This window comes from Melanostigma gelatinosum (assembly GCF_949748355.1).
Source record: "Melanostigma gelatinosum genome assembly, chromosome: 9".
NCBI lineage: Eukaryota > Metazoa > Chordata > Actinopteri > Perciformes > Zoarcidae > Melanostigma > Melanostigma gelatinosum.
The window spans coordinates 2666629-2683806 of record NC_136642.1 but is presented as its reverse complement, the minus strand read 5'-3'; the positions used below and the strand labels follow the sequence as shown (position 1 = coordinate 2683806).

General features: G+C 44.6%; 1 protein-coding gene across 2 annotated transcripts in view; it reads right to left on the bottom strand.

Annotated features, from left to right (window-relative positions):
- Positions 1–296: 296 nt before the first annotated feature.
- atg5 (ATG5 autophagy related 5 homolog) overlaps positions 297–17178 on the bottom strand; it is a 30913-nt gene continuing 14031 nt past the window's right edge. For both annotated transcript variants that reach the window (XM_079274768.1, XM_079274769.1), the window contains exons 7-8: positions 15398–15515; positions 297–1710 (exon numbers count right to left, since the gene is read on the bottom strand). In XM_079274768.1, the coding sequence (XP_079130894.1) occupies positions 1574–1710; positions 15398–15515 (255 nt within the window). In that variant the 3' untranslated portion in view covers positions 297–1573. The remainder of the gene's footprint in view (positions 1711–15397; positions 15516–17178) is intronic.

Below are 17178 nucleotides of genomic sequence, written 5' to 3'. Positions count from 1 at the left end.
GGTCATTATTTGCTGAATTAAAGAGAGGAACCTACAAAGTAAGATACAGAAGAAGTATTGTTCTGTATCGGTACTAAAACTCAGGTGACGTTTTGTCACCGGCACCGAGAGACTTTAAATGAAACGCAGCTTTAATAACTCCTCACCTTGCTGGAACGTGACGGTAGCTGTTGAGCTGATGCAGTTCACCTGGAATGTGAAACAGAAACCATGTCATGTGACCTGGGAGGGTTCTGCTGAGCGGCGCTTCAGTCCGTAATGTGTGTCTGTCTTCACAGTCAATAACTCTCCGACAGTTAAATCCACTCACTTTTATTTCAACTCATTCTTGATAACAGTGCCAGTTGATGCATTGAGCCTCATTGTGTTTCAGTATGAACAGATGTATAAAAAAAAAAAACACAACAATGATTGATTAATTATGATGTCATCGATGCTTTTGCCAGTTTCTGTTTCTGTCCACGAACTGAACTCCGACGGTGAAAGCGTAATGTAGGACAAACAACAGCCTGGAGCGTGACGCTAATCGCGCCCGCTGTCTCATTATCTGAGCCGAGTTCTTAAAACAAAGCAAAACCAGATGCTCCTTTCAGCTTCGGCTGCAGACAAAGAGGCTCGAGCCAAACCTGACAAACACAGACAGTAAAACAGCGAAACTGCTGTTTTGATGGTGAGAAATCAACACCTGCTATTGAAGACATGTGTGGACTTTATCATTATTTGGGGCTTTTTCTCCCCCCCCCCCCCCACCCCACCCCTTTTGTTTTAGTCTCATAAAAATATCTGGTTAACAACAAAAACAAGTTTAAAACAAACATGTCTTTACTTCATCCATTTTTTTAAGCTATTAAAGGAACATTTTCGCGTATTTCAACTCTGAAGATAAGTTTCATCTTGAAGGTGAAAGTGAAAGTAAACTAAATTGGCTGCAGTTTAATGTTAATTCAGGAACAGTACCAGATCAAATAACATAAAACGAATTAGATATCTCATCTCAACAGTGGCAGCAAACAGCTTCTTGCTCCGGTCACCTCATCAACGGAATCAGCTGTAAAACCTTTGCAGGCTGTGATGTCACTTTGTTTTTTTTGCAGGATGCCGATGAAAATGCATGAACGTGGTAACTAAGGCAACTTCAGCAGGATACGCCTCTCCCTAACAACCCCGGACAATCGTGTCTCCCTGTGGACGGGACAGTCTTCATCTCGGACCGGACGAGGAGGGAGATGCGTGACAGGATGCGGGGAAAGCCTCCTCTCCTCCCATGGAGGTGTTTGACCGGAGAGGAGGAAGGAGGAAGGAGACTTCCTCGTGGGAGTTCATCCGTGCGTCCTATAAAGTCGTTTTCGGAGGGGAAAGGAGGAATAGTGGAGGTGACGCTAGGAGGAGTACAAATATAAATAGATGGAAAGGGAGGTTTGTTAGATACCTCCCTCGCATCCTTTGTTCGTCTTCATCCTTCTCGTTTAGAGAGTCCGTTAGTTCAGAGTTTAGTTTTTTTTCGCCGTTCAGCGCCGGAGTTAACCCGGGCCGGTCGGTCATCACGGTGACAGCGGGGCGTGTGGGCGGGGCCTCAGTCGGACGGGACGGGGAGGACGCAGATGTGCAGGAAGTTGTCGGGGTGGCTGAGGTGCTCGCTGAGCCACTGCAGAGGCGTCTCCAGCAGCGGCTCGATGCCGTGGATCACCACCTGGTAGCGCTTCGGCTCACCTGGCCGGAGAGAGAGAGAGGAGGAGGGACAGTAATTCATTAAAGACAAGTTCATTTACTTCTTAACACGGGTCACAAGGCAGATACGCACATCATTTGTCAGCCTTGGTGGAAGCCCTTCTCTTATTCTAGTCGACATTTTGATCTGATCTCATTATTTTAACACACTTTAAACGTTTGGGAAACAAAAATCATAAAATATGAACAAAACGGAGAGGAGAGACAATTAAGACTCGTGAAGTCATGAATTATTGAGAGAAGAAGAAGAGGAGGAAAATGAGTACGTTCAGAAACAGCAGAGGGAAGGAGAGGAACGGAAAGGGAAGGAGGAAAGGAGAGAAGAGGAAAATGAGGAAGGACAAGACAGAAGAGAGAGATAATGTCAAAAAGACAAAGACGAAGAGAGCTAAGAGGAAAAGAGATGGTTACATGAGGTGAGAGAGACCACATCAGAGACTACAGTAATACCACTGCTGTGGTGAGAGAGACGAGAGAGACAAAGAGAGAGAGAGACAGAGACGGAGAGAGAGACAGAGACGGAGAGAGAGACAGAGATTTTTTTTTGATTTTTTAACAAACCTTTATTATACGTTTTTCTTTTTTTGTTGCTTTTTTTTCCTTCCTCAAGTCATATGAACAAACAAAACATCGCTAAACTGCTACAATCAGTTCAGCCTTTTCCTGAACACGATACATTATCATTCAAAACTGTTCAACAAATACGGTCCATCAAACATGAACGAGTCTGTAATTGTCTGCAGGCTGAGATCTGACTCTCACTCAGCGCCCACTTTTGTCCAGTTCTCTGTTCACTTTGTGAACTATTTTCTTGAGCCTGTATCCTTCCTGCTTCGTGAGACCTCCTCTGTCCTTGCTCCTCATGTGAGACCTGGCAGAGCTGGAGAGCTGCTCCTTGTCAGAGAGGTAGTCCTCCACTCTGACTCCTCTCACGTTCTTACTCCTCCTCAGAAACTCCTGTATCTCCTCCACGCTGTAGCCTCCAGAGCCCAGAGAGCTGCCAGCACCGTGTGTAGAGGGCTCACTGTTTGCAGCAGAGTTCTCCTCCTGACTGGACTCAGAGTCCTCCCAACCGGACTCAGGGTCCTCCTCCGGCTTGGACTCACACTCGGCTGCTCCTCCACTGTCTGTAGTTGCCACTTTCTTGGCCTGTGAGCTTCCTCTGTCTCCTCTCTGCTTCCTCTTCAGCTGAGGGGCCTTGAGCTGCTCCTCGTCTGCTTCCATGGCCACCTCCCCACCTGCCTCCACCTGTCCTCCAGTACTCTCCCTCACCTGCCGGACCTCACTTGCCCTCTCCGTCATTACCTCTTGTCCCCTACTTTTCCTCTCCTTTTCCGCCATGTGTACCCCACTTGTCCCCTCCTCCCTCACTGCCTGTGCTCCACCTGTTTCCTCAACCCTCACCTCCTTGGTCTCACTTGTTTCCTCAACCCTCACCTCCTTGGTCCCACCTGCTTCCTCAACCCTCACCTCCTCGGTCTCACTTGTTTCCTCAACGCTCACCTCCTTGGTCCCCCTTGTTTCCTCAACCCTCACCTCCTTGGACCCACTTGCTTCCCCCACCCTCACCTCCCGTGCTCCACCTGTTCCCTCTTGTCCATCCTGCTTGCCCCCGCTGGCCTCAGCACCTCCCTGGTTCTGGTCCTTGTTTGAGCCGTGTTCCCCAGGACACGCTCTGCTCAGATGTCCTTCTCTCCCACAGCTGTAACATTTAAAATCGTTCGTCTTTGCAAAGATGACGTAGTCAAAATCGCCCACAGTGATCTTGAAGCTGAGGTTGACCGGCCTGCTCCTGTCGCTGGGGACCATGAAAGCATGCCTCCTGTGAGACGACACGTGTCGCAACAGCGGAGACTGAAATCCACAGGGCATCCTTATCACCGGAGACACCAACTTCCCATGCTTGGACAGCTCTTTGGCGATGGCAGCGCCCGTTATGAATGGTGGCACGTTGGACACAGTGACTTTCACCTCCGGTGTTGCGAGAGCATACGTGGGCAGGAAGTGCTCACCCACGGATATCCCGCGCGTCAACACCACATCCGCAAGTTCAATACTGTCCAAAAAGATGACCACCGCGCTGCTCATCCGTGCTGCGGACTTCACGTGGCTGTGGCCGACAAGTTCACCCACTGCCAAACTGATCTCCTCCAACGAACACCCGAACAGCGGCGGCGGTATCTTCACGCCGTGGTCTCTGGTTAGCTCCGTCAGGCGCATGCTAGCGGTTAGCACGCCGACAGCACCTGCTGCCCGGCTGCACTCCGCTCACAAAAAAGACCCAAAAACCCGATAAAAGTACGCAAACAAAACCCGTGAACCCTGCACACCCCACTACACCATCATACCCAACATTACCCAACGAAGAAAAATGTCGAAAAAACACTTTAACTATCGCTCTCAAAACCTCCGCTCCCGCAGCTCCGCACACCTGCTTCCGCTCAGAGAGAGAGAGAGAGACAGAGACGGAGAGAGAGACAGAGAGAGAGAGCGATGGAGAGAGAGAGACAGAGAGAGAGAGAGACAGAGAGAGAGAGCGATGGAGAGAGAGAGACAGAGACGGAGAGAGAGACAGAGAGAGAGAGAGATAGAGAGAGAGACAGAGACGGAGAGAGAGACAGAGAGACAGAGAGAGAGAGAGAGACAGAGAGCGACAGAGACGGAGAGACAGAGAGAGAGAGAGAGAGAGAGAGAGACAGAGACGGAGAGAGAGACAGAGACGGAGAGAGAGACAGAGAGAGAGAGAGACAGAGACGGAGAGAGCGATGGAGAGAGAGCGACAGAGAGAGAGAGAGAGAGAGGGAGAGAGACAGAGAGAGAGAGAGAGACAGAGAGAGACAGAGAGAGAGAGAGAGACAGAGAGGGAGAGAGACAGAGAGAGAGAGAGAGAGACAGAGAGAGACAGAGAGAGACAGAGACAGAGAGAGAGAGAGAGAGAGAGAGACAGAGAGAGAGAGAGAGAGACAGAGAGAGACAGAGACAGAGAGAGAGAGAGAGAGAGAGAGAGAGAGAGAGAGACAGAGAGAGAGAGACAGAGAGAGACAGAGAGAGAGAGAGAGAGAGAGACAGAGAGAGAGACAGAGAGAGACAGAGAGAGAGAGAGAGATGGCGACAGCGAGTATCAGTGTGAATGTGAGGGTTCAGTTAACATCAGAGTGACAGTTGATTGTTGTCGTCGTTGGATTCGAATTATTAACTTTCACTCTGACAGTGTGTAGTTTCAGGTTGAGTGTGTGTGTGTGTGTGTGTGTGTGTGTGTGTGTGTGTGTGTGTCTCTCCTTAGATGGTCTCCTGTTTACTGACCCCGCCCTCCACCGAGAGGCCACGACCGAAAATCATCCGTTAGTGCAGCGACTTCCTCGACGTCCTCGACGTCCGGAGTCGCCGTGATGAGCAGAGAGACTGAGGGTTTCGTGACTCTGCACGTTTTAGATATATCATTTATATTTAGGACACCGAGGAGTGTGAACAGGAAGAGACGCATGAGAGACACGTTGCATTATGGGAAATGTAGGATCCAGTCTTTAACCACCTTCTGTTTTCTCTCGCAGCTCCTAAAGACTTTGTAAAACGCTGGAATAATTCTGGAATAATCTTTCAATGCGAATTTAAATTCCATGTACCAACCCTGACCCGTCACTGGTTTGAGTCCAGCAGAGGGCTCATGGTGGTGCTGCCTGGTGTTCATAAGAATGCCCCAAATACAGCTGAACAAACCAAACGTTGGCCTGTTCAAAGGTGCCGAATTCAACCTGACTTGTTGTTAATGTGGCACCAGAAGAAGTTCGCAACATATTTAAGACCTTTGACATTTTGAAACCACAATCAGAATCAAGGCTTTGAATTAAACGGACTTTTCCAGGATGTGGAGACACCCTGATTTTTGTTTAGCGTGCTTTTAAAAGTAATATTTACCTGCTTTTACGTATTTATTTAAATAGTTAGTTTATATATATATATATATGTGTGTTTTCATTTTAAATATATTTGCTTTTAATTTATTTTTATTCAGGCTGTTCTGTGTGTGCGTGAGAAAAAACAGACTGATGGGCCATATCCCGTCTATCACTCTTGACCTCACACCTACACACACACACACACACGCACACACACACACACACACACACACACACACACACACACACACACACACACACACACACACACACACACACACACACACACACACACACACACACGGAGCGGTCGTGCTCAGTCACCAGCGGGGTACATGACATTTTAGCTCCACGTAATATCAGGAGGACGGTTGAGGCTGAGCGTTAACGGTCGGTCTGAGAAGCGACTCCACCCTCCACCTGCTGCCAGCAACGTGCACCAGAGTAATGTCAGGAAACGTGCTCAGCAGAGGTCTTTACAGATGTGCACATTTAGGCCAGAGGTGGGCTGCCTCCGCTGTGGCAATTCACAAAAATATTGATATTTACATACATATATATATGTATAAAAAGAAGTGAATGTTGTTAATTGATCAGTTGTACTCATTGCTTTTTTAACTAAGTTAATATAGAGAAACCAGAAAGTGTATTATCTAAGAGCTGAATAGATATTTGAATGTGCTGAGGCAGAGGTGGATCATGTGAAGCTAGAAGAGGAGTTCCTGCAGGAGGATGAAGAAGGAAAACTGATTTGTTAGGTCACCAGCTATGATAGATATAGCAGAAGGTGAAAGAGCGGCTTGGTTTCAGAGATTATTATCAGCTCTGGTGATTTTTAAGGTAACAAAAGAATAAAAAGGATTCAAAACATGAAAGAAAGTGTGAAAAATGTATGTTTTAGAACTGATGGTGTGATTACTTCACCCTGATACGTTTAAAGAGGTGGAGCACGTGTTTGCACCGTTGGCTCTCTGCCCTAAAACCACCGAGCCACGAGCTGGAAGAACAGAAAAACGCACCAGCTACCGCTGCACTGACGCCGCTTCCTCTTCACAGAAGGGCGTCGGCTTTATTTCACCCGTTTCGCAGCCTTACGAGAACATCGAAGGTCCAGTGAGGCTGTTTAGACGTGCTCAGAATGTTTATCACATTCTACTGTCATTTTACTACTGCACAGTGTTCGCTGTCATGCACCAGTCAACCAGCCAGACTCCTTGTTTGTTTAAATGTACTCGGCAATAACACCGTTTCTGATTCTGATATTTTGTGAAGAAAGATTTTAAAGAGTTTATGAGCAGCAGAAGTGTAAAGACGAGTCTTAAGAAGTGATTCTCTCATCAGAATCAGAATCTGAAGGAATTTGACATGACGGGAGGTGCATAACATTTAACAACAATCAACAACATCAACAGAGCAAAGTAGAAACATGTTAAAATGTACAGAAAATATAAAAGAAAGTAAAATATTAAATAAAGTGGAATATGAAATAAAGTGCACAAATGAACAGATAACAGGACTATAAACAAGTGAGATCATTCCCCTCTTTCAGACTGGCTTTTATGTAATGTCTTTTTACTGCTTTATTTTATTATTTTAATTTGAATTATTTAATGATTTAAATGTAATTATTTTAATATTTTAATTGTATTATTATATATATATTTTTACCGTATCGATCTGTTTGTTGGGCCTCACTGTTGAGCTTTGTGTTTTATTGCTTTGCTTCATTTGTCAAAGCACTTTGTAAACTCTGTTTTTAAAGATGCTATATGAATAAAAGTTATTGTTAAAGGTGCTGTATAAATAAAAGTTATTGTTAAAGGTGCTGTATGAATAAAAGTTATTGTTAAAGGTGCTGTATAAATAAAAGTTATTATTAAAGGTGCTGTATGAATAAAAGTTATTGTTAAAGGTGCTGTATAAATAAAAGTTATTATTAAAGGTGCTGTATAAATAAAAGTAATTATTAAAGGTGCTGTATGAATAAAAGTTATTATTAAAGGTGCTGTATAAATAAAAGTTATTATTAAAGGTGCTGTATGAATAAAAGTTATTATTAAAGGTGCTGTATAAATAAAAGTAATTATTAAAGGTGCTGTATGAATAAAAGTTATTGTTATAAGTCGTAGGAAAGGCAGTCAAAGGAGGAGGTGTTTAGTTGAGGCGTGCTGAAAGGAGCAGGACTTGAATTTAAACTGCTGGTTGAAGTGTGAGAACTGAAGCTAAAGTGGACTAAAAGGAGTTGAAACTGTTTTTTTGTATTTAATGTGAATGTAGAAAAAACAAATCAGATGTGTCAATCAATATGTCTCATTAAAAATAATAACAACAATAATGAGCCTTCATCAGCAGTTTTATTGTTTATCTACAACTACAATTTATTCCAGTACTTACACCTTGCAGCACCACTTAAAAAAACGTGTGATTATATTTCCTTGTAATTGTATTTTGCTTATTTTGTTGTCAGAAGATGAATGTGACGCTGCTTTAGAAAGTGTAACCGGTGATACGTTTAAATAAACCGAATAACAACGAGGTCAACTTGTGCAAAAACTGTTCAGAAGCACAGAAAGTAAAAGGTGTGATCCTCTACGTTCGACAGCAATGATGAGAACACACTTTCTCTGTTTCTCTCTCACACACACACACACACACACACACACACACACACACACACACACACACACACACACACACACACACACACACACACACACACACACACACACACACACACACACACACACACACACACACACACCATCTCTGGGTGGTGTTTCTTACCCATCTCTAACCTTTAGCCCGGCGTTGCCTGGTAACAGACAGGCAGATGTGGGCGGACTAGGTGTAATCTTACCATCTCATTATGAGACATGGGGGAAATTCACAACGAGCCACGCCCCCCCACCCCCACACACACACACACACACACACACACACACACACACACACGTATTAATCATCACATTAGCCACACACATGTTCAGTCTCATGAGAAAAATGCACGTAGAGAGAATAACTGACAGATGCGGTCCGTCTGGGTTGTGATTTATCGTATTTTGGTCGTCATCGTCGGTGTGAATTCCCGCAATGACCACAAACAGCTGAGACTTGTTCAGCTGGAAATTTGAGACAGAAGAGAAACATGTTTGAAAACAGAAGGTATTTTTTGTGTTATCAGATGGAAACACAAGCGTTGCTCCGGTGATGTTAAAGGATTTAGTGTCATCTAGTGGTGAGGTTGCAGATTGCAGCCGGCTGAATACTCCGCTCACTCCTTCCTCCGCAGGACGGCGGTAACGTGAGCCGTCGTGTGTATAAACACCGCGGTAACGCCGCTCGCCTCGCCCGGCCATCCAGCCCATAATAACACGACTTTAGCAGCAACTGAAGGCGGCTGGCGGTGCCGCGATTTTGCACACTCGCTGCTCACGTTACTGCAGTTTCACGAAAGAGGCCTTCAGGGGAACGAGTCGGTCTTGAACACACGATTCTCAGTTTCACGAGATTAAACACGAATGAAAACATAGTTGGGGATATTATATTCCATTTCTGCTAATAAATCCCCAGAAATGCTCACCTTAAATAAACCACTTTGTCAGCGGATGTGTGATATATACACATTCATGGAAATATACATGCTACCCCTTTAACATATTGTGCGCAGAAGGAACCCTCGTTCTCGGGGTAAATCCACCGTTAACAGACAATTACAAAAACGTGAAGAGCAACTTCTCATTTTACGCCCTTAAAAGGAAACGGTGGTTCCCCTTGGGCCGCACTGAAGCACAGGTAGGACAACCAGCAGCAGCTGCATCACAGAGGGGCTCTTACTCAGGAATAGAATGGAACAGAGGTGTTTTCCCAGTTCGACGAACTGGGAAAACAGCTCGGTCTGGTGATTCATTAACAGCAACAGACAGTGAACACAACATCGATACCTGGAAGAGATCAGTTTTGGGTAAATATTTCCATTATCGGGTTGCCGAGCATCAGATGACTGCGTGTTAAATACACAAGTTTATTGTTTGGAGCAATGAATCCTGAGGTTGTTTACATCCTGTTTTTTCTACCACACATGTTCTTGTGTTGTCAAAGTGTGTTCCGTCACGGTTGACATGTCACAACGTGCTGACTGCGGTTTAGAGTTCCGCTTGTCATGTATTTGTTTCAGTAAACGCTCAGTTGTGATCATAAGAATAAAGAAAAGGCAAACACACCATGACCACGCCCACTTTCAGGGGACAGGAAGTGTATACCATTCAAATCCATGGGCGGAGCTTGTAAAGCCTCATCTTTGTTGTTAAGCATCGGTCAGTATAAAACAAAGTCATTTTGAGATTTCACTGTTTCAACCAAGTTAAACATCTCTGATACTTAAACCAGAAAGAAAAGCGGTTTAACTGGGTTTGGATCAGATTATTACACACAAGTAGAATATTAAAGATGTTCAAATGACAAATCGGACCAGACGGGGAGCCACTTCCTCCCGACCACAATCACATTATTGTTAACTTGCCTGGCAAATCAGCTGCCACCGTTTGAATATAAATGGGCTGATTTGTCCACACACACACACACACACACGCCCTGTGGTTGAGTTGTACACGACCGCCGGCCAAGACGACATGTTTTGTCAGCCGAGCGAAAGCCAACCACTATTTAAGGAAGACCGCAACGCTGCACTCTCCTCAGAGCCAAACACAGGAACACGGGATGGCTGACTGGTGGTCAGTGCGTTTGGCACGCCGCAATGCCAGAGAGGACAACTGTTCAAGCGCCGGTTCTTTTCATCATTCACTCAGGAGTTCTTCTGATAAATCAATTTCAAATTCATTATTTTGTCCAACCAACAGTCCAAAAAAACCCAAAATAATGTAATCTATGATCATATCGAACAGGGAAACAGATATTTGGCAGTTTTGGTTTCTAAAAGACAAATAATCAGTTGTAATTGTTTGTCCATAAAAATGTCATTGAAATCGGCTCAGAAGAGGTTTTCAGAAAAATATATTCTAAAAAATCTATTTTAATAAACTGCATTCAATCTTTCCTATTCTGGTTGATGCTCCGTGCAAATTCGTCCACAATCGAACTCTTTTTTCCCCCATAGATATAAAACTAAATGCAATAAACACTCTAAATGTAGATCCAGTACCAACTGCAGATGTAGAAAACCCCACTTCCTGTCCTGACGGTCAGCGCACAAGGCCTACTCGGTGTCGAACATGTTAACTGTATGTGTGCTGTATGGTCTCCAAATTTGTGAAATGACAAAGAATTAAAAAGGCAGTTTTGCTTTGTCTGAAACTAAGGACTTGATGTTTTAATTGACCTGATATTTCTGTTCCTTCACAGTGTAACTGTTGTTTCTTCTGTCGACGAACACACTGCATGTCTGTACATCCGGGAACGTTGAAACGTTTTGATACTTTCTGCAAAACCTTTGACAAAAAGTCTTCTGTTTCGAAGAAGCCTCAAATCTGCAATTTCTTGATTCACACGAAATATTCGATCAAAGCATAACGACGCAAGATTACAAACATATAAAAGTATCACAGCGTTAGTGAGGATTTCAAACTTCCCACTGATTTTGAAGTGTACAAAGAAGCAGAAATCTTCTCCTCTCTGAATTCTACCGAAACACTCACAGTTTTTGCAGCTTTTTTGTTTTCCTCTCGTGTTTTTTACAGTAAAGCTGTTCAGTTAGAATTAGAAAGCAAAAGATCTCAGCTTTGAATCAAACAGCAGATCAAAGCACCCAGCGGGCTTTTGAGCCATGCTAAATTCCCCCTGTCTGGTGAAGATCTCGCACGCCTGCGCACATGAACAACACGAGCCACTATCTGCTGCATCAAAGCAGCCACTGAAACCGACACCACCCCCCCCCCCACCCACCCCCCTCCGGTCTCTGAAGTGAGCCGCCCCATTTGATCTGCACAAGCCGTACTGGCTCCTGATGCAGCCTGGATGGGGAAGACCGCCCCAGCAGTGAGTGGGACGTACCACAAATGCGACTGGGGAGGAGGAGGAGGGGGGTGAGATGCTCAAAGTATATCGCTGCGTGGATTTGTCACTCAACAAGGTGGGTGTGGTTGTGTGTGTGTGTGTGTGGGAGGTGGGTGAAGATGGAGTGGGGGGTTTCCTCGAGATTATTCCCAGACAATAATCAGCGCGTGGGTTTTCTTTTTCCATGATCGGACTCATCTCCGATAAAACCCGACACGAAAACAAAAGAAAAAGCTTTACTTACGAGAATCGTCTCACTGCATCATGTGTGGGCGGAGCCCTTCAGGTTTGTGATTTATGACAAAAAACTTACTCAATAACACACCTGGCTCACATGACGCAGCTCTACACACGTCAAAGTTGACCTCCACTTACAGCAACATGTTGTTTTGGGGTTTGTCTCCCGCCTCGCAGACAACACAGACTTTTTTTTTCTGACCGCTGGAGAATGATTTGGGAATCCCCCCCCTCCCCTAATTCAAGCCGCCCCCATTTGTTTGCTGTGGCTGTGGTTCCTGGGTCCCAAAGGGGGTCAACACCAATCTCCTCCAGACATAACAAGACGAGGGGATTGTATGAAAAACACGATTTGATGTTTGAAAGATCATAGAAGAGGAGCACCCCAGATCTGATTTTTTTTGTTATATCTTAGGGTCCCGGCAGAATAGAAGAAAAACTCCTCTGAACTCTCGAACAAAACGAGGAGCAGCAACGCCCCCACTGAACACACGTGCTGGTCTCTCTAATCCAAACACGCCGCCATAATCTCCGGCTATCATCCGACTCATCTACCTGCCGAAGGAAGAGGTGGAAACCAAACAAACGACGAGAGACAAAAGGGCCACTTTCACCTTGATCAGCCAGGCGGGCAGACTCCACTGGGGAAAGCTTTACAACGTCAAAGGACATGAAAGACGTCGACAGAAGATGTTGAAGACTACACCTGAGAGACAGACAGAGGATCAAAGAGGGGAGCGATAGAGAAAGAAAGGAGCAGGAGGAGAGGAAATCTCTGTCTACACACAATGTTTAAGCCAAAGACACAGATTGGATGAATTTCCAACAACTGGGTTGAAGTGGATTAGTGTCAGAAGAACCGTCCAGAGAAAGTCCTCCACAAGCATCCGAGTGTGTTGCTATTGTTCAGAGTTCTCGTCTAACGGCTGTAATTCATTCTGAACTAAAGACAAAAACAAAGAGATGTACGTGGCACCAACTAAACCAAGACTTCCACAGACGTCTGCTCTGCGATATCGGGGCGTCGGTGAGCGTCCGTGGCTCTACTTTGTTGCGTGTCCAGCACCAAACCGGCGGCGTTTCGGACGATCCAGCATGTTGAATCGGCGGCAGCAGCGACGAAGCCCGTTGTTGGATCAGTGGATCAGTTGTTGGAACGCCTTAAACTCATCTGATCGTTGCGGTACTCGAATATGTTTCACGACGACGTGGCCGTCTGGAATGAAGCTACGTGGTGAGCGAGAGCGCTATGAAAACGATCGGCTGACGCTGCCTCAGTTCATGAATGCGTCACGACATCCGTGTCTGAAAGACGAGTGCACCTGCCGATCGCACGTGTGTTCAAACACATGTCGGCAAAGACGAAGGAGACGCGAGGAGACGCAACAGTCGGCTGCAGAGCCGCTGGTTCGTTGATGTCGGGTTGGCGCGTCTTTGACTTAACGTGTGCAAACAGGACCGAGCTTCAGTGCACCGACAAATCAGGAGAGCGAGAAAAAGCCACTCGCCTGCAGCAACGAACTCATCCTATGGAAACTGGATTTGTTATAAAAACAGGATATTACTCGTCCCCTGCAGGCATTCACTTCAATAGAAGTCCCAACATGACCCGGGGGAAAGAAAAAATGATATCACTGTTATATCATCTTTGATTTTACTCACTACTTGTGGATTGACTGTTATTACTTCGACTTTAATTGATTCTGTCTCAGTCTAGAAGTGTTTTTACCGTGAGTATGGTGTGGTTGTACTGTTCTCATTCTCATAGACTGTAAGAAGTGGACGTAGTCGTTTGGAAGCCTTGGGTTTGACTATCTTGGCCTTTTTTGCAACCAGTGAACAGGAAATGACCGTATCTGGACTGAGGAGTGACGTAGAGACGCCGGATACGTCTCTGGTAGAGACCTGTCAATCAGCGTGTAGCCCCGCCCTAAAGCATCCCCTGCTTTATGGTCTGTTTGACTCTGAATGGACCATAATGTACTAAATGAACATCATGCTGTATTGAAGAAGACTTGACGTCACGAACACTACGTCCACTTCTTATATACAGTCCGTGGGTTTAACACAATTAAACCAAAAAATGAACTTCAATCTTTTTAAAAACAATTTGCTTCCTCTTCAAGAGGTTTATTCAACAGTGTCATTTCAACCGTTTAGTGCACAACATTTCTCGTTAGTACATCGTTGTTGGTGACAGACGGAGTGAATGTGAGACAGAGAGACAGACGAGGAGGAGGAGGAGGAGGAGGAGGAGGAGGAGGGGGTGTTGATGGTTCTGTCTCCTCCGTGCAGGCGAGTCTCCTGCGGGTCCTCTGTCCTAACACACTATTGTCTCCATATCTACTTCCTCTCTCCTCCTCTGCAGACACTGTCTGTTTAGACTGCGTCTCTCTCTCTCTGCCTCTCTCTTCTTTCATTATCACCACAGCTGCAACTCAACTGTGCCACGAGTGCACACAGGGCTTATATGTTAAAGCTGCTGTCCATATGTATGTTTAAAGCTTTGACCTCCTGTTTACAAACAGGCTGACATGGATAACACATCATATATATATATACATATATACATACATATCTATATCTATATATATATATTTAGATCGTCTATAGATCAGCACTAAATATCTTGTAAACAAGCTGAGTAATAGTGTTCAAACCAGACTTCCTTTTTAGTTTAGAGGGTTAGCCCCTTACTTTTCACAGTTATTCTCTTTATTATCTACCCGAGATCTTCCTCATTGCCAGTGTTTTGGTTCATTTTGTAATAAGTTTAGTGAAACTTTAAGAGGTTACATTTAACATTTACATGTTGTACTGGCTTGTCATTTGCAAGTTCCTTCATTAAGAAAAAGGAAAGTATAGACACACACACACATATATATACATGTTTCTTTGCATTGCCTCATTAGATTATATACTTATATGTTACCGCTAAACCGAACTCAACATTCTCCGTCTATCTGTTCAGACTCAGCTCCTCCAGCTTCCTGTTGGAGCGCTCAGACTTTACATCAAATATGCCGTTTTCCTCTTCATCTTCCTCACTTTCTATCTGCCCCTCATTTCCTCTCCTCTCGCCCCCCCCCCCCCCCACACACACACACATCTTTGTTGACACCATTCCCCCCTCCCTCATTGTGGGTGTATTATCTGAGAGAGTGGATCTCTGATATGCCTCGTGTGGCTGTGTAAATAAAATAGGAGGAGAGGTGCTTCTTTTCTTCTCCCGCCTCTGCAAGATCACAGGACTTTCAGTTGAGACGGAAGCCAAAAATAAAACATGGCTGCTACTGCTTCCTGTTAGCCCCTACTGGAAGACGTGCGTCAGAGATAGTTTGGTAGTTTTATTCTTGATGACATAAATATTATTATAAACTGTGATAAAAGTATATTACTTAAGATTTGTTGAGCGATGCAGTACTTTCACCTTCCTCATAACTGTGTGTGTGTGTGTGTGTGTGTGTGTGTGTGTGTGTGTGTGTGTGTGTGTGTGTGTGTGTGTGTGTGTGTGTGTGCAGACTCACCGTCGGTTGGTAAAGCCACTGGGTACATCTCTTTCAGCAGGTCACAAAGTGTGTGCACGCTGCCTTCAGGTGAAACGGGGCGAAACAGCTTCTGGATGAACGGCCTGTCGCTCGTCGTCTGTAACGAATGAGAGCGCGGCAGGTTAACAAGCACGGCCACACAGGTGAACAAACATCCAGTGTGGCGAGATGTCCAAAGACACCAACAACGTGACAGTCGAGATTAAATGAAATCAAATCATATTTTCGACCTGTAAAACAAAATACAACGCGTGCTCATGTAAGCTAGTACCGACCAATAATATCACAAGATCCATCATGGATCAAATCAATCTGCACCTTTTAGCGACATTGAGGTGTGTTTTTACCCACAGTCCTCTGCAGCTTCGTATCGCACTCGATTCTAAGCCCGCCCACTTTTTAGCGGTCCAATCAAATGCAAAAGATTTGATTTAAATCCCTCTTTTAACTGAACACCGCTCAAATGTTCCATTCCACTTGGAAACACGTCACCGAGCGGACGCTAAAGACGCTCAAACTTTAGTTATACTGAGACTTCGAGGATGATTTACTGATCCATCGAATTTCCATCTGATGTCATGGTGATTTGGGATTTAATTAATTTACTCATCGGACATGAGACATTCAAGGAACTGCTGGGAAAGAAAGCAAACAAAACATCCGGTGAATGGGACATGTTTCATGTGAAGGAAGTTTTAAGGGGATGAGCAGAGTTCAGACAGCGCACGCAAATGCTGCGAATGAACCGTCTGCTCAGCTGAGCTGGGATGCGGAGCTTTGATGAGCCCGCCTGCTCAGAATGCGATGTTTAGCAATCGGCAACATTTCGACAGATGTTACATGCGACGCCGACATGTTTTACTGATCAGGAAACAGTCTGGAAGTCATTAACCGCTGGTTAAGTATGTACTTGGCACTAGAAGTCAGCTCCTACACAGACTAACCGCTGGCAGTCCTCGGGGTTCTCAGATGAAGTACGATGGCACATTAGGACCATTGTATGTTAATAGATAAATATAAAAGACGCAGCAGGGGGAGGATTGAGATTAAAGGCGTGAATTTACAAGAGAAAACTCAAACACATGTCTGTTCTCTGAGATTATAAACTCACATATTTATAAGGAAACAACTCTTAAGAACAGTGTTTTTTGAACATGTCACCTGCAAATCAACCGTCACTAAAATTGTAGTTCACTCATGTATTAAATTAACGGTAAAAGCATTGAAACAGCCCAGATCGAGCTCACGGGTAGAGTTAGCACGGAGTTGGCGAAGAAGGACACATGTGTGACTACAAATGATGTTTTCAAAGTAAGGTGTTGACAAAGGATGAATAAATACAGATATGGAAACGAGATTAATCAGATTATATTCACAAGAAGTATAAAACATGTCACCTGGGTTATAAATTAAAAAGATAATACCACGAGATTGTGAGGGACATTGATTTTTGGGTTGCCATGACTGATGAATATTGTTTTTTCCCCCCGTAAATTTGTGTTTTCTTCTAAATGTACCACTTTAATCTAAAACATACCCAGTTTTTTTCCTCTCAAAATTGCCATTTTAATCTCTGACATTTTCTAAGAATATTACCGCCCTCCCGCATACATTTATTTGATCTACAATAGCTCTAATACGCCGTCGTAGATCAAGAGAACAGTTAAACTATTAAACGTGACATTGTCTTTTGTTCCCTTTAAGAGAAAGCCTCTTTTCTCCTTCACCGCTCCACAAACTAAACACAGTGTTTTGCTCGA